Raw genomic sequence first — 22,984 nt, forward strand, 5'->3', positions numbered from 1 at the left:
TCTGCTGCAAGAAGAAAAAGTCAGATTTTAGGGCTGAAGACAACGTTTCAAAATCTGGCTTTAAATAAACACGGAATAAAAAAGAGAGAGCGAGCGCACGGAGCCTCCAGCAGCTGAAATTAGAAGCAGCCGGGCCGGGCGGGGAAGCCATCTGCGCGGCATGGCAGCGTCTGGGCTTCTCCTGGCAGCGTGCGGGGCGCCCCTGCAGGGACAGCTCTGGCGGCTCCCGTCTGAAGGGACCTGCAGGGCGCCCTCAGGCTGCCAGGTGTCCTCCAACTTCAGATTCTGGGGAACAGATTCCCTTGCTCCTGTCCAAAAACACCTTTCAGATCACTGAAGAGGCAGAGTGGTAAGAAAACAAAGGCGAGTTTTAGAGGATAAAGGGAGAATAATTGTACCGAGCGTGAAGCAGAGCGCTGGGCTGACCGCTGAGCCCCGCAGTGCCCGGGGAGAGCACGTGCACACGGCCCTGCCCGCGTTGCTCCGCGTCCTCACCTACGAAAGGGCCTGCTCTGACGGGCCCCCACACTGTTTAGACTCCCCGCTGACGGTCGCTGACGGCAGGTCACACGCTGGGCTCGTACACAAGACAGCGAGTGGGCCGGGTGGGGCGGGTTTCCCACGGCTGCCCCATCCCACCCGTAGCTCCAGCCCGGTGGCCAGTGCAGCCAGCTGTCTTCCTGCCCTGGTCCCTGGTCCTTCCTGCCCCACTTTGGCCAGATACAGGGTACCCTGGAGGCCTGTCACCTGCCCAAGTTATTTAAATCTGCATTGCCAGTTAATGTATTCTAATAAGCAAGTGGGTGACCAAGCTGGCAGACGCAGGATGACGCTGGAATATAATAAGAGGGGGAGCAACAACCGAGTGAAAGTTTGAGACTGGTTCGCGCCCCTGCGCTGCCTCCCACGGGCACCTGGAGTCACGCCACGCGATGCGCGCCAGATTATGTAAGGGGGCCCGTTGCTGGGGAACCTCTGCCACCCACCCTAGCAGCAGGGCAGGCTCGGCAGGAAGGCCGCATCTCACGGTCCCCTCCGCCCTCTGGCCCTCCTGGCCTGGTCTGTAGGAACGCTCTGCGGAACTTTCTAGGCCACCTCACCTCACTGCAAGGCCTGAGGCTGGACCCCAGCGGTGCTGGGTCAGGAAGGGTCCCTGGGAAGCCACACCCAGGTGCCTCCCTGACCTTCCCAGGCCACCCGTGTGCCCCCCAGGTGAGAGAGGGAACATCACTGTGCCCGGGGGCTGGAAACGGCCAAGACAGTGGTCCTAGAGAAGGAGCCTCTGAACCACGCCGGGCCAAGGGCACGTGAACCTGAGGCAGTCTGGGGAGGGCCGGCGAGCACCCGTGACGGGGCGGCAGGGCCTGAGCTGCCTGAGGACCCATGAGCCTCACGGCCTCGGCTCCACCTGGGGCAGGACAGCAGGCTGGGGCCCACACTCAGCCCTGGTGGCAGCACAGGACAGCAGGGGCAACTGTCCATCGCTGACCCCACGGTGGACAGAGGGGGATCTGGGGCCAGGACCAGATACAGGGCGAGGCACAGGGACCTCCGGACCCCCGCAAGCCCAACTGGAGGCTTATGCCAGATTGCTGCCCACCCCTCACGAAGCTTCATTCCAGAGCAGTTTGGGATTTACACAGTAATTGCAACGGTACCTTGCGCCCAGTTTCCCCTCTTTGCTACAGGGAAGGAACCAATATCACTACCTTGATACAGCCACACTGTATTCCTGTTTCCTCAGTTTCCCCTACAGTCCTCTTTCTGTCCCAGGATCCCACATGACACTGAGTCCTCTCGTCTCCTCTTGGCTGGGACAGTTCCTTAGACTTCGCTGGTTTTCATGACGTTGGCGGTTTTGAGGAGTGCGGGTCGGGAGTGTTGTAGAACGTCCCCTGCTGGGACTCGCCTGATGTTTTCTCATCCGACGGGGATGACGGGTTTTCAGGAGACTGCAGAGGTGAGGTGCCCTTCCGTCACAGCCTGTCAGGGGTCCACGCCACCCACGTGGCCTCTCACTGGTGGTGCTGCCTTTGTCGCCCCACCAGGTGGGCTGGTCAGGCTTCTCCGCACTGTGCTCTCAGGAAGGAGGTCACTGTGTGCGGCCACACAGAAGGGGCAAGGGCCAGGTCCCCTCCCCGGGGCCCCTGACTTCCGGAAGGGCAGCCTCTGGAGTGCCTTTCCATGTAGCACGTGGGGGCTCCTGAGAAACGTCCTGTCTGAGCAACAATGATGGTAACGATCTGTAGGACTTGCCAGGGACTCACCACAGGCCATGTTTAGTTCTCGGCGCTTTTCACGCCTCTTTATGCCTCAACTCCGTCCACCCAGCAACGCTGTGCATCCCGCCCCTCCATGCGGGGGCTCTGAGGGGCCGGGAAACCTGCTCAGGAGCCAGTGACCAACCCTGGACTCGGCACCTCCTCCCTCGGCCGCACACCAGGCTCGTCCACGCCAGAGCTCACCCTGTCCTTACCCCCGGCAGGACATGGCCCGCAGCGGACACGCGGCTCTGCCTTTTACACCAGCCAGAGCCTACGTGCACTGGAGGCAGCCACAGTGGCCTCCTGCCTGCAGGAAGCGGGACTCGGGAGCCGGGGCTCGCCTGGGCGCTTTCTAGATGACAACACCGCAAAGAATGCAGGGCCGTCCAGCCCATCCAGGACATGGGAGGACAGCGCTCTGGACACACTGTGGACAGTTTCACCGGGCGACCTCAGCCCAGGTCCAGTGGCCCACGGTGCCTGGCGCGGGGGGAGCAGCATGGGACAGGGGTGGATGGGGCGGGACGGGGGATGGGGAAGGAGAAGGAGCCTGCCTGAGAGCTCCAGCACCTTCCAGTTTCTCTGCTCTGGAACTTTCTGGTTCCTGATTACAGTGCTTTAATCTAGCAGTGAAAAAAGGGAAGAGGAGTTCTGATTGGTGGCTCCTTCTCTTAGAAGGCGAGGCTGCCAAGCAGCGGGGTGGGAGGGAGGGGACGGGAGAGAGGAAGCTCCGGGATGGGCAGAGAATGTCCCTGGATCTCGGACACAGGCTACTCTCCCAGGCTGGGCTCAGCCGAAGCCGGGGCGGGCTGGTCAGGGAGAGGGCGGTGGGGGTGAAAGCGGCTCGAGCGTTGCGGAGTGGACACCTCAGAAAGGGCTCCTGCTGTTGAGCAAAAACTCACAAACCCTGCGCCTGCCTTGCCAGTAGAACAGCTTGCTTGAAAAGCAAAGGCTGTCATCCTGTAATTAAATCTGAGACCCCCCCATGTGACGTTGAGATGAAGCCACTTACATAAGGCAACTAAAAATACGCTGATGAAGGCGTGCACATGCATGCTCCCTGCTTCCAGCCCTTTCCTCCCGAGCTGCCCATCCCGACCGGGCTGACCCAGGGCCAGTGGCCGCAGCTCGGTAGGGCCCGATTCTGGGTCTGAAGTCATTCCTGCCTCTGGCCCGGCTCAGCACACTGTGCACAAGGGCCTGTCACTGGCGCGCAGGGCAGCCAATGCTCCGTCTAGAGCTGGGGTGCTGGGCATCTCAATGGCCACGGGCCTCCCCGGTCCCACGTCTGCCCGGGTGAGGGATGACAGTCACCAGAGAGAGGGAAAACTTGCAGCATACGGACGCCCGTCTGCCTCCCTTCTCAGTGATTCTCCGTGAGCTGCTCATTTATAGAAACCTGCTCCCACCCCCACCCCAGAACCCGGATTAGTGAAACTCACTCCACCCCACCCCTGGTCTGGGGCGAGGACAGCAGGCCTGGGAGGGTGTGGTGGCTGGCGGTCTTGGCCAGCTGGCACTGTCACTCTTGCCGTTCTTCCAGGAGGGTGCGGAAGAGTGAGGCTTCTCCACCTTGACAGCTGCTTCCTCTTACCCGCTCTAGGGTGGTGAGAGCCCAAGTCTGGACCATGATTTCCAGCCACGCTGCTGAACCTTCAGGCAAGTAATCAGAGCTCACAGGTGCCCCAACAGACTCTCAGAGCCCAGGGGAGAAGGAACGAGGGGAGGTTTGTAAAAGGCTTTGAACCCTCCAAAACAGAAAGGTGTCCGAACAAGAGTGCTCGCAGCTTCACCTCGAGCTGGCATCGGGGCTGATGTCAGACACCCGGCCCACCAGCCTGGCCTTGCACTCTCAGGACCTTAATCCCACCCTTGGCTCTCAGCCCCACCCAGGCCCTGCACATTTAAAGGGGCTTCCAAATAAGTCAGAAAGGCCTCAGAGGAAACGGGGGAAGTTAGTCTGGGGCTAGGACCTCCTTCCCCAGACAGGGGCACATCCTCGGTGGACACCTCCCTGAGGCTGGTGGCCCAGGGCAGGGGCCAGGCAGGGCACTGATGCATGTCCTTGTCCTCCATTCCCAGGCAAGAGGACATGGCCACATGCAGCTCTATGCCTGCTGTCAGCCACATGCATTTCCTTGGTGCTAAGTCTTGGGCCGTTTCCACTTGCATTAGGCATAGGGACCCCTCTTCTCACTCGTGGCTTGAGAAGTTCAGCCTCCTCCCACCTGCCAGGCCCAGGCATTGAGACCACTAAGCCCCTGGCTCACCTGGAAAGCAGGCTGGACTCTGAGCTGGTCACTGAATATGAGCGTCCCCTTGGACAGGAGTAGGGTGATCACACGCAGGCCAGCCCAGGAAAGCACCTGGAGACGTTCTAGAAGGTGCAGTGGGCTCACGACCACTAGAGCTTTTCTGGAGGGCCCCTCCTCCCTCTCCTGTCTTGTGGCTGATGGGAGCAAGTCCAGGGGAAGAAACCTAGGTTGACTCCCTCTACTGTTTGCCTGCCCACCTCCATCTGTCACCCTGGTCCCAGCACTCAACTGTCTTTTGGGCCAGCAGAGTTTGCTCTTGTCTCCAGCCCATGTGGTCAGTCCTAGGGCCAGTGTTAGGTGGGTGGGGTGCAGTGTGCGCTGCCCCAAGCTGGCCCAGGGGAAAGGAGTCAGGGGCTAGGAAGATACTCTGGACTTTTTAAACACCCTTGTTTGTTGGAGCCAGTCTGGGCTGGCTTTCTGTCATCCCTGTCCAAAAGAATCCCAGAAAATAAATACTCAGGGATCCACCTAAAACACTGGCGACAGCAAAGACAAAGAGGGAAGCAGGGCCAGTAGCAGGCAGGAAGCTAAGCCAAAGGAGAGGGCACAGGGCACTCCTGCACCTTGCTCCGCTCTTCTTTCCCTGCACACGAAGCAGAGCCAGTGTGTTCAGGCCTGTCGGGCCCTGGCCATCCGCCTGGGGGTCTGGCAGTGGTCCTGTGGGCCTGTCTCCCTGGGTGCCTGTACTTGTTGAATGAGTGACTGATTTCCCAGGGATGGGATGCTGGGAGAGTGTCAGGTTTAATTAAAGGGAAACACCCAGATCTGGTGTTTTACAAAGTCAAGCAAATAATTCCCCTATGTTAGTCTAATTTATGTAAATATTCCTCCAAGGGAATTGTACAGGGAACCCTGTGTGCCAGCTTGGTCAGCTTCCTGAGCCGAATCTCTCCCTAAGTGGACCCTTAAGCAGGACCCTCCTTAAAACACAGAGGCAGTCCCGACCCTTCTAGCCCTTCTATTAACACAAGTCCTCCCCCCGCAGGGGTTTCCATCCCACAGGCACCTCCCTGCCACTCTCCTACCACCCTAGACCATGCCTCCCCCAGAGACCTCCCTCCCCAAGCACACTGCCCCAACGAGGATCTCTGTCCTCATGAGGATCATCTACCTCCCCGAGGGTCCTCCCTGCGCCGGGGTCCTCTTCTCCAAAGCCTGCCCCCCTCTCCAGAATCCGCCAGGGTCTGCCTAGCTCCGCGGTCCACGCCTCCGCGGGGTCCTGCCTCCGGGCCTCCCAGCGCGCTCCCAAGTCGTCCTCCTCCGGGGACCAGGGACCAGGGGCCGGGATCCCGCTCTCTCCAGGGCCCTCCCCCAGGGCCCCTCTCCCGCGTTCTCCTGCGTCCCAGAGGGCCGGCCAGGGTCGCCGCCCGCCTGGCGGACTCACCTGCGAAGGTGCGGGGTCGCGCCGGCCGCTCGCGCGCCGCGCGCTCGGCTGTCACCACCAAGCCAGCCAGCGTCGCCCGGCGCTGAGCGGCCCGGACCCTCCCTCCTGGGGGCCCTCCCTCCTCCCCGAGACCCCCCCCTCCCCGCAGCGCCAGCGCGGCCCGGCCGCCCCGCAGAGCCACTTCGCGAAGTGCCGCCTCCACGCGACTCGCCGCGGCGCCCCCCGCGCTCCTCCCCCCACCTTCTGCTCCCGCTTCCTGCGCCACCCCGCCTCCGCCTCCCCGCCCCCAGCCCGGCTGTCGCCCAGGCCCCCCTCAGGCTGCTCCCGGAGCCCCAGCCCGCGCCGCGCCTCCGCCTCCTCCCCTGGGATCGACGCCGCGGCCGGCTAATCGCTGCCTGCAGCCGGCCGCCAGGCCCCGCCCGTGCTCCCGCCCCCTTCCCACTTCTCCGGAACCCGCCAATGGGAAGGGCGGTGCGGAGGCGGGGCCTGGCGGTTGCCTAGCACCGGCTGGGCTGGGCGGGGGCGGGAGGCCGGGGGCGGTGATCCGGGCGCGGCGGGGGCGGGGAGAGGGGGGGTGGGGCCTGCGGCGGGGCGGGGCCTGCGGCGGCAATAAAAGCGGCCGCCGCCGGGCGCCGCGTTCTGTGGTTCCCGTTTACGCGCTTCTTCGCTTGGTGTTGTAGTCGTCGCCGCCGTCCGCGCCCCCGCTCCGGTCTGAGGTGCAGCCGGGACCCAGGACCATGTCGCTGTCGCGCTCGGAGGAGATGCACCGGCTCACGGAAAATGTCTACAAGGTGAGCCCGGCGCCGAGCGGAGTCCGCTCCGGGAGCGCCCGGGCCCCGCGCGCTCTGGCCCGACTGGAGCGGCCCCGGCCGAGCGCGGACCGGGAGGCCGGGACCTCGGGGTCTTCCCAGCGCGGCCGCCGGGACCTCGGGGTACGGACGGGTGGCCCGGCCCGGCCTGTCACAGGTGGGCGCCCCGCCCGGACCCCTCGGCCCGCCCGGCCCGTGGGCGCCTTGCCCGGCCCGACGGCCGCGCGCCTCCCCGTGGCCGCCGTGGCGTCGTGGGCGCGGGCCCGAGGCCCTCGAGTCCCGCCGGGCCGCGGGCCGGTGAGGCGGGGGCGAGGGCGGCTCCTCCCCGCGCGGCCCGCAAGCCCCGCACTTGCGCCGCAACAGGCTTCCCTCGGCCCGCGGCTCCTGCCGCCGTCCACGGTGGGCGGCGGGCGGCGGCGGCGCTGGACGGATGAGCGTCATCTTATGTAACCGCGGAGCGGGAGGACGGGCGCGGGGGAGGCTGGCGCCGCTCGGCGTCGGTGTGTCAGGAGTCGCACCCGCGTCCTCGCCGGGCCGCGACAGTTCGCAGCCCAGAAACGCGGGGCCGCCCTCCTGGGCCGTTTCGTGCCTGCACGCGCGGGCCGGGGCTCCCTGCGTCGCCCGCGGGCGGCCCCGTGGCTCCGGGCCTGCAGTCGGGGCGGGGGCATTTTGTCGTGGGGGGGGCCTCCCGCAATGGGGTGCCTCGTTTCCAAAATGTCTGAGGCTGCGGGTAGCTCGCATGCACAGGGCAGGTGCGGGTCGCGGCCGCTCCAGGGCTGGCAGCCGGCAGAGCAACAGTTTCCAGGGCAGCTGCGCCTTGTTAGCCGCAGGCTGGAAACCCTCTTAACTGGCTGGCTCGGGACAGCCAGATGGAGGCTCCTGGGGTGGCCTTTGGTTCCAGCTGGAGTCCAGGGGGCAGATTGTGCTTTAACAAAGCTTTTAATAAAGGTTTTAAAGTTGCAGCTACTCCGGTTCAGAGGAATTTTAAGGCGTGTGGGAGCTACCGATAAGTTCTGAAAGTCCGTTGGCCCTGGCAGTAAGCAGGTCCCAGAGGCCGGCTCCGTCCACAGGGGAAGGGGCAGCCTCCGGGGTTTCTGCGTCTGGGACCACGCAGTGTGTGGCACATGTTCCTGGTTTGTTGCTCTGTGGAAGCAAATGTTGTCAAGGGAGGGAGGATTATTAAATTATTAGTCATTAGTTGCATTACGATTTGCTCGTTACTGCAGGGGTGGGAGAGCAGGGCTGGGCATTGTCTTTTCTTCTTCTTTCCCCAGCTTCTACGCTGAAACCCACAAACAGGAACTTTCATGGTGGAATTTCAAGGGGTACATAGAGTGGCTTTGCTCTGGGGAATTCCATGATTGTCCTCAATAAAACTCTCGTAACCGGGGCAGTTGGCGTGTACCTTCACCCAGATGGAGCTGGGATTTATCTGGACCGTCTGGAGACAGATCTTTCAGCAGGAGGGTGACAGGAAAACTTATTGGGATCAGAGTGTTGGGGATTTTCAGCCCTTCTGGAAGCAGATTGGCAGGTGTGGGCCACACATCAAACACGCAAGTTCTGTGTTCCTTTGGTCAGTTGATTGGTGAGTTTCCCAGTGAAGGTGTGGCAGTGAAATGGTACGGTTTTGCAGGGTTGGGCACAGACGGGCTGTAGCTGTCTGAGAGTTGTTCCACCCTGGGAGCTCCTGCTTGGCAACAAGCTTGCACTGCTGCTGCACGGCCAGCAGGTGTGGCTTTGCAGGCAGGTGGCTCTTGCTGCCACAGGGGCCTGGCTGCTGAGTCTTCGAGTCCTGGTGCTCTGTTACCTTTTTGTGCTTTGTCACTGGGGAGCTCAAGGTGCCTCAGCAGTGCCAGTACAGGTTGGGCAGCTTTGCGCGTCAGCCAGGCAGAAACCCAGCCCACGGAGAGGCACAGCTGAAGCCACTCGTGTGCAGATCTGGGCCGGTCCAGCTGGTACAGGCAGCACTGTGCCCCGTCCTCTCCTGGGACGGTGCTGCCTCTGGTGGCCTTGGAGGGGCTGCTCCTGTGTCCGAGTGGGCAGCTGGCGGGAGCCTTGGCAGTGCCTCTTGGAGTGGCTGTGCTGTGACCCACTTGGTGTCACCCCATGATGTGGCCGGGCTGTTTGGTTTGGCCTTTGCATGGCCTCACTGCAGTTGTGAGCGGTGTTTGCCTTGGCAGAGGAGGACGCTCGTCCTTGGCCTTGCTGACTAAAAGTGTGAGAATAAAATGTACGGTTTTGATTTTTCTCCCTGGAAGAATCTGTAACGCAGACTTTGACCTCTTTCCTGGTGGCTCAGTTCCCTTGGGAGCTGTGTCCTCGGGGAATTTCGTGGAAGATGAGGGGAGAGCAGCAGAACAGCTTCCTGAAGACTGCTGAGAAAGCACCCGCAGGTGCGGCAGGGGCAGGGACTGGCTGGGCCCTGAGGGAGAGGGAGAGCCTGGAGCCAGGCCTGACACTAGCTTGGGGCAGCCCTGGGCTATGGCCCGGATCGAGGGACAGTGCTGGGGAGGATCTGCTGCCCCCAGGTGACCGAGTGCACTGTTTAGAGTTAAGGCAGCCTGAGACTGCAGTCCTGTCGGGGAGCCCTCAGGCGTCCCCGTGTGCAGAGGGGGCCTTCCGTAGTGTCTGGCTGTGGTTCCTGGCGGTGCCAGGGACACTGTCAGATTGGTGTTTTTTTCTAATTGTCTTGTATCCTAAGAGGAGCCCTAGCTCCTGGGTGACCCGATGGCCCTTGAAAGTGGCAGCTCCAGCCTGTCCTGAGGATGAGAGTCGGTGCGGGACCAGCCCCAGGAGGAGCAGGTCCTATTAAAGCCTCCGGTCAGCTGTTCACGGTGTTGTGGCCCCTGAGCCTTGGGCAGGCTGGTCACCAGAGGCCATCTGATTGTCCTCCTCACCCTGCGGCTGTGGCGGGAAAGCCGGCCTGCAAGGGGGCAGGGCCACAGTGTTCCTGGAGCCGAGAGCCAGTGGGTTTGTCGCCTCTGGCATGATTGGAAAGGGCTGGCACCAGGCGGTGGATGTCAGGTGCTGGGTGGTAGGGGACGGCCACTGCCCTTTCTGATGGGGGGGGCCTGTCTGTGCAGGCCTGGCCTGTTTCTCCAGACACCTGCCTGCTTCTCCAGGTGGTGTCTGGGGGGCTGTGGGAAGCATGGGGCTCCCACGCGCTCTGCTGATGACCTTAGGCCACCTTGACCCTCACTTGGCAGCTGAGCAGTCACAGGGCACCATTGGCTGCCGTCTGAAACGCGGTGTCCAGGGTGGACAGGGCTCAGTGGCCCTCCGTTAGGAGGTGGTGCAATGGCATCTCTGACAGGCACCGCCTTGGCAGTGGAGCCTCCTGCCAGGAGGGCAGCAGACCAGGCGTCAGCTTTGCTGAGGAGCAGAGAAGTCACGGTGCCGTGGCCAGCTCTGTGTGTATGAGGGTGCACATGTGTGTATGTGTGTACACGTTTGTGTGCACATATGCACACAGTGCTTGTACCTCCGGGGACTCCCCCTTGGATACCGCCTTCCCATGTGATAGCCAGGTCTGCACTGCCCTTTCCTCGAGCATGTTCCCTTAACCTGTGCCCACCTGCGCCACCCCTCCCCTGGCATTTCGGCAGGACTGGGTCTCCTGGGCAGTGCTGATCTGGCCCCTTTGTAGGGCAGCCAGGGCAGTGAAGGACAGTTTCTCCATCATGCTGGCTTCTGAGCCGACCAGCTCCTGCAGCCCTTGGCCCAGGTTGTGTCCTGCAGATTGCTGGCTCCAGGGGCACAGGGCATTCCTGTTGGCTCTGAGGCACCTGGCCCCTGGCTCGCGGTTGCGTGGGTGCCTGTGGTCAGGGTTTGCTGATGGCTGAAACCGGGTGGTCCCAGGGGTGTGAAGTTCTTGGCTGGGTTGAGAGGGTGTCTGGCTTGTGCTGCTGTCCTGGTGGGTCTTGCCTTGAGCATGTGTGCTTTATTGGTGAGGTCAGCTTGGCTCGTGTGACTAATCTAGCAGATTTGAGGTTCAAGGTCAAATAAAGGCCCGTGCTACTCTGAGCTCCAGGGCCACAGTCGGAGGGGAGGGACATAGGGTGAGTGCTGCTGGGAGCTGTGTTCTTGTTACCATCTACGTTTGGACTGAAGTTTCAAAGGTCCAAGCCGTGTCCCCAGGCTACAGGTAACAGTTGCACGGCCCAGGACGGGCAGTCTTGCAGGGAGGGCTGCGGCATGGCCTGGCTGAGTGGGGGCAGCAGCCTGGTAGAGAGGCCAGCCCTGGCCCACCTTTCCCCCAATTAGCAGATCACTAACAGGGTCACTGCAGGAGCAGTGGGTGGTGGGCAGGGCTGGCCCTCCCTGCTTGTCCCCATCCAGCCTCGAGTGGCCCTCTGCTGACCTGCCTGTGACTGTTGTTGAGTGGAGACTCCCCAGTAGTCCATCAGTGTTGGGGAGCCTCTCGCCGCTGCTGGCCAGGGCTGGCTCCTGTCCTCTCGCCTTGGACCGCGGTGCACCCAGCGGGGTCTGCTCTCTGTTGTCCCCCTGGCTACCCTGTCTGAATGTTTTCCTTGGGGCTCAGAGTGGAGAAGCGTCCCTGTGGCTGCACGGGCCTGTGCAGGAAACCCTGCACTCAGGGCGGCCGGGTGGCTGGCAGCCTCCCCCTCGCAGCACTGCGCTAGGATCCGCTGCCTGCGGCCTGTAGTAATTACAGGCAAGCGCGGACGGAGCTGGAACCTTCCTCCAACGTACTCCCACCGCCCCCAGCTATGATTCACTCCCGGCCCTGAGTGTGCCTGTACAGCTGCGAGATGACTCCAGGGGCCTCACCCGGAGGGGGCTTCACCCAGAGTGGGCCGGGGAGGTTGAAGGGGCACGCCTGTGTCCCTGCACTGTGTGCCCAGCGGCTCCTGCCTGCAGGCCCTTGAGGAGGTTGACCTGGGTGTCCCAGGCCTCTCTTAAATGGGGATGTCGTATTGTGCCCATGTGATGTGCCTCTGAGACCCAGGTTTGATAATTCAGGACCTGTTTGGCTCCGTGGCTGTGGGGACTTGGTCTGTCCTGATCACTGACATATCCCTAGGGCCTAGGCCAGTGGTCGCTGGGACGGTGACCCGTCAGTGCTGGGGGACGAATGAAGTTGGTTTCTGGGTTCTGGAGAGTTTGCGGTGAATCGCTGTCCCCCGCTTGCCAAGGGCCTGCTCTCGTCAGCTGTCTGTTCCCGGAGCAGTGGCCCAGGCCGCCCTCAGGTTCCCTGGAGGTGGTGGCAGGCTTGTGCCCCAAGCGAATGGCTCTTGGGTGGGCGGAGGCTGAAGAGGTGGCCCTGGCATGGGGCTGACCTAGGCTGGCTGTGGTGTTGGCAGGAAGTGGATTGACCTGCTGTGTCCAGGGGGCCCTTGGTGCTGGCCCCATGCCCAGGGGACCAGAAGAGCCAAGGGGGCTGTGGAGGGGGCGGGGAGGCTGGGATCTGCCCTGCCTGGGGCCCCTTTCTGCTGCCGGGCTGCAGTGATGCCCCAGTGGCTCCCTCGAGTCCATCCCCGCCTGCCTTCCGCTCCTTCTGACTCGCACTGCAGGACCTGGGCTCCCTGCCGGGAGGAGCCTGGCCTGGCCTTGGCCCTGGCTGTGTAACCTTGGTCAGTGTCGTGAGCAGTGGACACGGCAGGCTGGGTGATCCCAAGGTCCCTGTCCCAGGCCTGGCGGAGCCAGCCTTGACCTTCTCAGTGGCGAGACAGGACTCCCAGGGCCTTGGGTGTGAGGTGCTGTGCACATGGCGCTGTCACATCTGACACGTCGTCAGTTGCAGGAGACCGCAAGATGCTGCGGACCACTTGGAGGAGACGGGCTGTCAGTTATAACAGGGTGCTTTCTTCCTGCTTATGGTTTTTATTTTATACTTACGGGAACAGTTCTCTTAGAATTGTTAGACAGTACCTTGGTAGGGTTTTTCTAAAATTTCTTTTGCAGTCAGAGTCTGACTTCTGAGCCAGGTGTCAGCCCCAGGCTGTCGGTCTGGGCGTCCCGTGCTTGCCCCTGCGCCGTCAGGTGTTGACGGACGGCTCCTGAGCACCTCTCGGGTTTCCTCCACGCCCTTTCTGTGCCATTTTTATTGTTGGTACTTTGTTGACTAGCGTGTTTTCAGATAACGGCCAGGCCTCGTGTTTCTTCTTCAGATGGTCCTTACGAGGCTTGCAGAGTGAGATGTCCAGGCGTGCCCCTGCCCGGTTGTGCCGGGGGACAGGCAGCGGGTGGGCCCATGCAGGTGACCACACGCATGTCGTGGTTGCTGCCGGCGATGGGAGTGGAAACACAGATTGCAAGAGGCACTGGGGCTGCGCAGGCATCTGTGCCGTGAAGGAAACCCACACGTTGACAGTGGGGTGGGAGAAGAGGGTGTCTACCACCCACAGGAGCTAGAATTCCGTCCAGGAGAACGTGGTCGGAATGGACCCTGCCGAGAGCAGGCAGAGCAGTCTTGCTGCTCCAGGTGGGGCTTTTAAACCAGGGCGTGCCTGCAGGGCCAGTCGCGCCACCTCTACCCTGGGCGGCTGTCTTGCCATCTCACGGAAGGCCCGTCCTTGTGCAGTCCGGGGACAGATGGCGCCCAGGCCTTGGCCCATCCTGCCTTGGGCTGGGAGTCCAGGGCCTTGGCGGCCCCATGCTGGAAACGGGGGAGCCCTGGGCTGCAGTTAGGCCAGCAGCAGGGGTCCCAGCCCCACCTGGGAGGTGGCTGTGAAGTTGGGGTGCTGGGCCTGGGCGCGCCGCCACACCCCGCTCTGTGTCAGGGGAGGCAGGACGTCGGCTGTCAACAGCCCGGCTTTGTCGTCTGGGGTGGTTGCCATGACTTTTGCCGGCTCGCTTGCACCAGACACCGCGCTAAGAGCTCTGCGTGCAGGACCTCGCTTGTCCTGAGGCCTGCTTCATGTGGGGGTCCTGGGGCTCCCTGCCTAATAGGGGCGCCTCACGGGGGTGACACAGCCTGTCCAGCTCATCAGCTGCACGTGGCGGAGCCGGGGCATGAGCCAGGCCTGCTCCAGGGCCCCCACCTGGCCGTGGAACCTGCTGCCTCCGTCCTTCTATTCAGGAGCCCTGAGGATGTCGGGCAGGTCTCTTAGCGTCTGTGCCCATTTTCTCATCGATAATTCAGCGAGAGGTGGAGTGTTTCCTGGCACGTAGGCACTGGGCGAGTGGTGGCTGTGACCAGCAGCTTGTGGGACAGAGGGCAGCCGTGGACAGCAGGGAGCCAGCCCAGGCCTCTTGCTGCCGTCTGATCTCCTGGGCGCCGGGGTCCCCGTGTGCCTGTCTGTGGCCATCACCTCCGGGCCAGCACGTCCTACTGCCTGGCCCGGGTTGGTGGCAGGAGTGCCGTGTGCCCAGCCCCGTCTCTGCAGTGCGAGCCCAGCCCCACGTCTGGGCCGAGGCTCGGGTCGAGCAGGGCTGCGGAGCCTTGTGTGCTCTCACGGGCACAGGAGCCAGACCTGGTTCTGTCGTCAGCGGTAACGAGGGAATGGTGACTGGGCTCCCCCACACTGGAAGTGGACCCACCCACTGTCTTAGTGCAGGCCACCGTGCCGCGTGCCACACACTGGGGGCACAAACAACAGAATTTATTTCCTCCCAGTTCTGGAGGCTGGAAGGTCACATCAGTGTGTCAGCACGGTTGGTTTCTTCCGAGGCCTCTCTCCTTGGCTTGTAGATGCCGTCTTGTCCCTGTGTCCTCACGTGGTCGTCCCTCTGTGTGTGTCTGGGTCCCACTCTCCCTTTCCGTGAGGGCACCAGTCATGGGCTAGGGCCTACCTGTATGGCCTCATTTTTCACCTTGATGACCTTGGTAAAGACCGTGTCTCCAAATACAGTCACACCGTAAGGTACTAGAGGTTAGGACCTCGACATATAAATTTTGGGAGGGGACGCAGTCAACCCATGACACCCCGTGAGCAGTCGGGCCCCACCCCACGTGCAGGTGCGTCGCTGGCAGCGGGGAAGGGTCGCCTGGGGCGATGTCTATTTTTAGGCCAATCTTGTTTCGAGCCCTTAATGGTTTTTCTCCCTGTGACCTCAATCAAATCACAGTCCTGGGTTTATGACAACAGGAAGATTTCCTTGGGGACACGCTGGTTTCATTATAGGACAGTCGGCTGGGGAGCGCCCCAGCTAACTACGGACAGAAAGCGATTTGAATGTGTACCAGACGGCCTGTCCGGCTGAGCAGTTGGTGCTAAGTTCTGTGACCCAGGCCGGGGTGGCCGGACATCGCGGGGTGTCTGCAGGGGGCCGTGTCTGCACTGAAGTTGGAATGGGCAGGACATGCCTTTGCACAGCAAGGAAGCAGCCAGGCTGTTTGGTCCTGCGTTCCAACCCTGCTGCACGGTGGCCCCGGGGCAGGGGGCTCTCACTGTGGGGCTGACGGTGCTGGGCACGCTCCTCCGGCACAGGCTGACTCAGGGCTTCCTGTGCACAAGGCCCTGGGTGTGGCCCTTGCCCTGGAGACTCTGTCCGGGGGGGCTCAGCTTGGGGTGTCTGAGCATTGCAGACCCCAGGATGAATCTGGGGTGGGGATGTGGTGTCCAAGGCCTAAGGAAAGGGTGATGCTGCTGTGACCCCAAGAGGGGAGTGGGACTCTGGGAACTTTGGGGGTCTGCGACCCAGGTGAACGGCCACCGTGACCTTTTCCCTATGGGGCGTGCGGAAAGGCCTGGTGCAGGTGTGGCCAGATTGCTGTCTTTGTCCCGAGTGATTCCAGCCTTGGCTTGGCTGCAGCCACTCCCTCTCCCAGGGCCTGCGATGCCCTGATGGTAGGGGGGGGTGGGGGTGGGAAGGAGTCCCTGCGCCTTTGGCCCCTCCTGGAGGCCGCCCTGCTCCCTACTGTCACGTCTGGGCGCCGTGCCAAAGACACGAGGAGTCACTTTATTAGGATGTTGGCAGCTTTCCTGGGGGAGCTACCAGAGGCCGAGAGCGGGGCAACCGCATTATGGCAGGGGCTTCTCCCTGGGCCCTGCTGGAGCCCCTGCTACGGCATGGGGCCTGCATGGCGGCCCCCCCCGGGTCTCCCCCAGCTCCCAGAAGGGGCTGGGCTACCCCCGCCTCCATCTCACATGGCCCTGTGGCCCGCCCGGGAACCTCTGTGCCGTCTGGAGACCCCTGAGCGCCCTCGCTGGGGCGGGGACTCCAGCCCTGTCTGTTCTGGAGCAGTCTGGGCTCTCCTTCCGGCCGCCACAGAAAGGCCCCTGTTTGCTGATGTTCGGCCCATTGCTGAGTCCTCAGGGACTGGCCGGCCCGGCCCCAGCGCCCTGTGGTCCTTGTCCAAGATTGGATGCTGTCAGGCTGCGGCCGGGGGTGTCTGGGGCCTGGGACAGCCCCGGCACTGTGGTTGGGCCACTCGGTTACCTTCTCCCCTGGGCTGTGGGGACCCTACTGCAGCGCCTTGGCTGTGAAGGGTGTGGGGAGTTGAGCTCTGATGGCTTCGTTCCTCTTTCCCTCTGGAGCCTGTCCTGAAATCTGTGGCCTTTGCACACCCATCCTCACCCCATAGGCCATTGCCTTCTGGAAGCTTCCACATGTCTACTCATTTTCCAAATCAGTGCATACACATTCTTTTTCTCTGACTCTAAATAAGTAAGATGCAGCTCAAGGTCTGCCTCTTCTAGGCAGCCCTACCAGCATTCACTGGGCTCTTGGAGTTGGTTTTATTCTTTTAGGCAGGATCACCCAGGGCAGATGTCCCAGCTTTCAGAGAGCCACGGAACCTTCCACGCTCCCCAGCCAGGCATCCTTCCCACTCCCGCGCCCCCACTCTTCTGGCGCCATGAGCTGGGCCCCCAGCCAGGTTCTGGAGCTCGTCAGTGCTGGGGGAGGGGTGTGTTGGTGGCCCTGCAGGATGTCGCCGCCTTCCCGGTGCCCCAGTTGGGGGAACTGAGCCTGCAGCTCGGTATGGAAGGCCCTGAGAAGTCCTCCCGGGAGGACTCCGCCCACACACTGCCAGGTCCCTCCTGTGGCTCCCTCGGTGCTCAAGTCTTGGCCCTGGGGCTCCAGCCCGTCCCATGTTCCCTTTCCCGGGAGCCTGGTGTCCTGGGCATGTCCCACCAGGTAAACACCAGCAGCCTGTGGTGCCAAGGGGTCCTCATCTGCGTGCACGGGCCCTCGCCCGGGCAGTGGCTGCACAGTGGGCACACAGAGCCCACAGCTGGCACCTGCTTCTGCTGAGCGGAGACAGCAGGAGGTGAGGGTAGCTGGAGCTGGTGCCTCTGGGTGTGCCCATGGGCAGGCACGGGCCCTTCCCCCGGTGACCAGTCCCCTGGGTGTTGGCCCTCCTGGACGGGCACGGGGTGGAAAGCATGTCATCTCGTCACTCACCCTTCTTCCTGGTATTGCTGGAATGTGGTCCCCCGAGAGAGCCTGTTGGGGACAGCATTGGGGCCAGTGTGCAGAGGGGACAAGTTTGGCTGCACAGTTGGCCTGGGGTTGAAGCCAGGACTCTGGGCCCCACCGGGCGCTAGTGGGTGGGTTTTTGCTGCCCTGAGCCTCACTTTGTCCATCTGTAGAATGGGACAATGACACTCAGGGATGGTTGGGTGAGGATTTGGGTGATGAGAGGTCTAAAGACAGCCCCTCCCCTGGCAGCTGGGGAGAGTCCTGAGTCATCACTTTCTCTGTTCCTCTGAGTGTTGAGTGGAGAGAGAACGCGGCCCAGCCTGACCGCACACTCGTGCACCCTCGTGACAACGTGCACGGGTGTGGCCAGACGTGCCACCCCCTTTGCTGTGGGGGGGCTGGAGGGGAAGTGAGGCTGTCACTTCTTCCTCTGTCATCCGGAGACTTTGCTTTTTGTGGCAGCCCTGCGGGAAAGTGCTGGCGAGGCCACCACAGGCGTGAGAGCTGAGGGGGAGCAGAAGTCCAGGGTGGGCAGACGGTGCCCGGGCACCTTTCGGGAGTGGGCAGGAGGACAGTCCCTGGGCAGAGCTCCTTGCCATGAAGATGTTGGCCGCTCACCCTGTCTTTCCCCAAATTGGGGAGGTGGAGGCTCTGCTGTCCTTTGTCCTTGCTGGCCTGGCAGAGTGGGCACCAGTAAGTCAAAACGGTCAGCAGCTCGGCTGTCCTGACAGCCACGGGTGCAGCTGGTGGAGTGGCCTTCCATCTGCCCCTGCAGAAGTGCATGGCTGGGGCTCTGCCGTGGGCGAGGCCTGGGTTCCACGTGGCTCCCCAGCCTTGGGGACATCCAGCTCTGAGAGTCACTGCGGGAAGGCACCGTGCCTGGGCTCGCCAGCACCGCTGGGCAGGGACCCCCCTCCTCCCCGACCCCTCTGTGGGGGGCAGTCACCCCAGCACCTCACCTTGCATGCGAAAGGTGTCCCTGGTAAATATTGGACGAACAAATGGGTGACAGAATGTGCCAGTTAAATATGGTTCTTGGGCCACAAGAGCTACCCAAGGAATAAATACGTGATCTCAGTGTGCAGCATCAAGATTCCAAAGATGTTGAGTTGTCTTTTGCATAACACAGGTTAGAGTCTGAAGAAGGTGTGGTCATCGCTGTGGTGTGGGATTTCTGTCCTGGCTGGGGGCGTGGCCACGGGCTCTAGGACAGCACCACGCAGCCTGACCCCAACCCTGTGCCCAGGGCGGCCCCTCGTAGTGCTGGGGGTTACTGTCCCGTGTAGTTTCTCCCCATGGCCTCTGTGACTTCTCCGCATGCCATTTCATGCTGTTGAACAGAGATGCCCCTTCCCCTTTGAAGTCAGCGGAGCCCTCCCCTCCCGCACCCACAAGCGCTTGCCCCAGGGTGTCTGGGTGTGGAGCTCAGCCCCTTCCTGGCAGAGTCTGAAAAAGACACACTTGTTCCCTGACTTGGGAAAAGTCGCGTTAGTGTGGCCCTGTGGACTGCTGAGTTGGTGGTCTTCCCCGGAGGGGCTGGGCCTGCTGTGGAGGCTGCCGTGGCCCCTCCCAGGGATGCCAGGACCCCGGGAGGCCCCTGTCAGCCACAGGCACCTGGGGAGGCTGGACAGGCCCCCAGACCAGGACTCTGCAGTAGGCTGTCCTGGGGGGCAGGAACCCCCACCTGGGGCCTCTGAGGATTGGTTTGGGCCCATCTTGGTTTTCTCTTGAGGTCAGCGTGGCCTCTACATGAGCTCTAGGGTGATGAGATGGATTCAGGGGCTCGGGGAGGCAGAACGGGGTCTCCCACCGGAGGGGCTGGTCCTCTGTTGGGCCACCGGGCTTCCTCCTTTGGTTCCTGGGAGATGGAGTGACCCAGAAGAAGGTTGGGTGACATTCACCGCCAGCACCCAGAGCAGGGCACTACGGAAGGCCCACTTTTCCGACCAGGGTGCCAGGTGTTTGGACGAGAGCTGGAAGTTGGAACCGGCCCTTCCAACAGCGAAGGAGAGCTGTCCCTGCGATGTCAGCGCAACGGCATTTATGCCTCTGCCCCCACTTCAGGCCGAGACAGCGACACCCGCGTCCTGCCCACGGCCTCTTTTGCAGACGGAGGCCGTGTACCTGTCCAGGTGGCCTGGCTGGCGCCCCGGCACCCCCCACCCTGCCCCTCCCCCTGCGTTCCTGCATGTGAGCCAGCTGCTGTGCTGAGGAAGTAGAGCCTCACAGCTGTTGGTGTGCCGTGCAGAGGGTGTGGCCCTGGCTGGCCCCTGGCCTGTTTTCTCCTGTCGCTCCGACGTTAACGGAGCTCAGAGGGCTGGTCTTGGGTTGAGCCTCCTCCTCCGCCTGGGGGCCGTGGTCCTGGAGCCAAGCCGGCTCTCAGGAGTGAGGAAGCATGGGGGCTGCTCTTGCATGCCCACCCTCTGGTCAGTGTCCTCTGACCTGTGTGTGTCACACACAGCCAGAAACATGTCTGACGCTGTAGCTCAGTGCACACGCACACACACAAATGTACATGCACATGTGCACGGTAGCACGCACACACAAACATGCATGCACACGTGAACACACACAGATGTGCACACACACCAGAACACCAGAGTCAGGGTGTGCCCGCCCTCACCGCTGGCCACCCTGCTTCTGCTATTTCATTGTGGCACACGCAGCCCTGAAGCGTCCCCTGCCCCGACCTGCCACCTCTCCTGCCTGGACGGTCCGTGTGAGCTCACCCGGGGCCGAGCGCTCCCCCCTCTGCTGATAACAGTGGGCGTGGTCTCCCACTCGGAATTCTCTTGGGCGAGAGGTCCCATGTATGCCACCACCTGAGTGGCAGCCCTGGCCCCAGATCCCAGGCACTCCTGGGGTTTAACTCGTCCAGACACCTGGCTCCACGGCCTGGCGTGAAGCCTGTGCTACTGCTGTGTCCCCGGTCCCAGACCAGAGGACTGCCTGGTGCCTACCTCTCTCCCGGCGGGTCTGCTGGGGTGTGCCGGGGCCCTTGCCGAAGCCTCGTCTCCCCTGAGCTGCCAGAGGATCTTTAAACGTAGCGGGACTCACTGCTCTGCCCAGGCCCTCCTGGTGCCGTCTCGCCCTGGGGAAGGCACAGTCAACCTGGGGACTGCCCTGTTGCTGTGCCACCCCCCAGCTCATGCCTCTGCTGTCCCTGCAGTGCCTGTCTGACTTCCTCCCATCTAGGGGAGCCCTGTCTCCCATCCTGCCCGCCATCGTGGACATCAGCTCTGAGCGTGGGGTTGTGGGCAGGTGGTGGCTCAGAACTCGGGGCCTCATCCCCTAAGGACCCAGGTCTCTGCCTCAGGGCAGGCAGAGGGAGTGTGTTCCAACAGTGGATTTTCTGGAGCCGGGTCTCGCAGCAGGGAGGGCCTGCCTTGTCCACAGATGGTCCTGTGGGTTGAGGACGGGAGCTGGTGCCCCAGGCCCGCAGTTGGGGCTGGGTGGTTGGGCCCCCCAGCCTTCCTGTGCCTGCAACAGGGCCAGGCCGCCCCTGCCCCCACGCTCGGGGAGGACCAGGCTCACACCAGCACACAACAGGGCTGAGACAGGTTCTTTCAGCCCCTCTGGGGTCCTGGCCGAGGGCTTGGCTGTCGGACAGGCAGTGCACCTTATGCCGGCAGAATTCTCGTTTGGCTGTTTGTGTGCGCCTGTTTCTACGCCTTGTAATTAAAACATTTATTTGGCCTTCACAGTGAAAATCTAATTTCTTGAGTCTAAGAACTGCTGATATTGGCACCAAGACTCCAGTCCGTCGGGCAAACAGAGCCGGAGCCCGTTGGATTATTCATAGCCTGGTGTTTGCAAATCAGGCTGCGCTGGCGCTAATGAGAGCTGATGTTGGGTAATTGATGTGTTGGGTTAGGGTTTAGTGGGAGGGGTGCCTGGCGCCGCTGAGCGATTGTGCGTGGCCGGTGGGGGGGCCTTCGGGGCTGACTCAGCCTGCCAACGGGAGCAGCCTCGCAGCACGCCTGTGAGCCTCGAGTGTGTACCTCGCGCTGCCCTGTGGACGTCCCCTTGTTAAACCCACACAATCCCCCACTTGGCGGCTTTTATTCTTCTTGTCCTCATCGTACAGACGTGAAAACTGAGGCTGGGAAGGTGATTTGCTCGAGGGCGTTCGGCCGGCACAAGGTGGGGTTTGAACTGGGGAAGCCGACATCGGTGTTTGTGGTCGCGACCCCGGGAGGTGACACCTGCTCTAGGTTCCCGGCAGCATTTGGACCCTCTGGAGTCCTCGGGGGGGGGGGGGGGCCGTGCCAGTCACGCCTTCCCTTTCTCTCCTCTGCCTTTCAGACCATCATGGAGCAGTTCAACCCCAGCCTGCGGAACTTCATCGCCATGGGGAAGAACTACGAGAAGGCGCTGGCAGGTAGGGCTGGGCCCGCGGCCAGGGTGGGAGCCGAGGGTGTTCTCGGCTCGAGCGATTCTTGGCTGGGCACACGGACCTTGGCACAGCCTGCGGGTTCTGACCAGGAGCGGAAGCAGGTCTTTTGTTTCAGAAACAAAACCCGACAGGTGCTGAGTGCAGGTGTCCCCCGCCGCCACGGTGGCAGTGTGCCCTGGGCCGTGCAGCCCGTCATACCCTGTGGCTGTGGGATAAGCTCGGCACCCCAGAGACAAGGTGTGGGGAGTGTGGGCGTCCATCCCTCAGGAGTGTCTGGAAACTGGGGTCCGGGCTTAAATGCTGTCTTTAGTACCCGCAGCAGCTTTGGGTTTGGGGCCTGCAACGGCCCCCTGAGGAATGAGCTTCCCATAGTTCACAGAGAGCCAGGATGGAGGGCGCTGGGGTCTGGGGGAGACAGGGCCAGACCCTTTGCTCATGGTCTTGAGACCCTCCCGCCCCTGCCCGGCCCCCACTCGGGGAGGGACATTGGTGCCAGGTGCCCCACCCTTGGCCGTGGGTGCGTGTGGGTCTCTCCACCCTGGCAGCACTGGCTGGCTCCTCACGGCTGGGTCGCACTATGGCTGGGGACCTCCTGCTCCTGGACACTCACCCCTGGTCTCCCACACCCTTGACTGTGTCTGTCCGGGCAGGGTGTCGGGCTGTTTCTCTAACGGTGGCATCTGTATAAACAAAGCCCACCCCACCCTGCCCGACCCCCTTGCAGGGAAGACATTGCATGCCCACAGCGTGGCCTGTGTCTGCCACTGCCCTGGGTCCTCTGTGGCTCCGTGGTGTCCTGGCACCCACGTGTGGGGGGGTGTTTGTTGTCCGGGTTTGGATCAGGCTTTGTTGGGTGGGGCGCCGGGTTGGAGGTAGCAAGGAGGGGCCAGAGTAGGTCAGCTCTTGTTTCCCACCAGCTTGGCCCCGCTGTCACTGGGGAGCAAAGTGCCCCAACTGAGACCCAGAGGGAGGGCCCGTCCCTGGCCAGCGCTCCAGGTGGGGCCATCCAGCCACAGTTGTGCCCGCCTGCCACGACCAGTGGGTAACAGAGGTTCTTCCTGCCACAGAGAGGGCCCCACTGGGCACAGGTCCTGCGAGGCGGCCTCCTGCACCCTGGTCCTTCCCCTTAAGGGGCCGCTGTGGCCGGGCTAGCCCTGTGCAAGGGGTGGCAGTCACCTGCATAGACCGAGCCGATCACGGAGGAAATGGCAAAGAGGAGGGTGGGAGGACGGTATCCCTCTGTCCCTGGCCTGGCCAACAGCCCTTTGGGGTGAGCTCGTGTTTCTGTGGGCATGAAGAGGACGGGGAGCCCCAAGTGCTGCTGCGTGCACAGCAGGGGTTCAGCAGCTGGCATCCCAAGGACTGCTGCTGTCTCTCCACCTGCCTGCCAGGCCGCTCAGTGATGGGCCCTGGGGCCCCAGCACAGAAAGCTCACGTGCTCCCGTCAGAATTTCCTTAAGGAGCTGTCCTTTCTTGGGCGAACCAGC

At 62.5% G+C, this 22,984-nt stretch overlaps 1 protein-coding gene and 1 long non-coding RNA gene across 14 annotated transcripts in view; one reads left to right on the forward strand and one right to left on the reverse strand.

Moving 5' to 3' along the window:
• Window positions 1–1,714: 1,714 nt before the first annotated feature.
• Window positions 1,715–6,030, reverse strand: LOC123650676. 5 transcript variants are annotated; one of them, XR_006739463.1, is made up of 4 exons: window positions 5,964–6,030; window positions 4,535–4,713; window positions 3,707–3,917; window positions 1,715–2,219 (listed from the first exon to the last, which is right to left on the reverse strand). It is a non-coding gene; the product is annotated as an uncharacterized LOC123650676 (long non-coding RNA). The 5 variants fall into 5 exon arrangements; XR_006739461.1 differs by lacking the exon at window positions 5,964–6,030 and adding an exon at window positions 5,691–5,957 and having other exon boundaries at window positions 4,535–5,265; XR_006739462.1 differs by lacking the exon at window positions 5,964–6,030 and adding an exon at window positions 5,691–5,956.
• A 545-nt stretch (window positions 6,031–6,575) lies between these two features.
• BAIAP2 (BAR/IMD domain containing adaptor protein 2) overlaps window positions 6,576–22,984 on the forward strand; it is a 66,413-nt gene continuing 50,004 nt past the window's right edge. For 8 of the 9 annotated variants that reach the window (XR_006739466.1, XR_006739465.1, XM_045569657.1 and 5 more), the window contains exons 1-2: window positions 6,617–6,754; window positions 21,407–21,482. Coding sequence is in view for 7 of the 9 variants with exons in the window: in XM_045569657.1 (XP_045425613.1) it covers window positions 6,701–6,754; window positions 21,407–21,482 (130 nt within the window). In the remaining 2 variants the exon portion in view is untranslated. Of the gene's footprint in view, window positions 6,755–21,406; window positions 21,483–22,984 lie in introns of all 9 variants that reach the window. The other variant, XM_045569655.1, reaches the window with a different exon arrangement.

This window comes from Lemur catta, chromosome 15, assembly GCF_020740605.2.
Source record: "Lemur catta isolate mLemCat1 chromosome 15, mLemCat1.pri, whole genome shotgun sequence".
NCBI lineage: Eukaryota > Metazoa > Chordata > Mammalia > Primates > Lemuridae > Lemur > Lemur catta.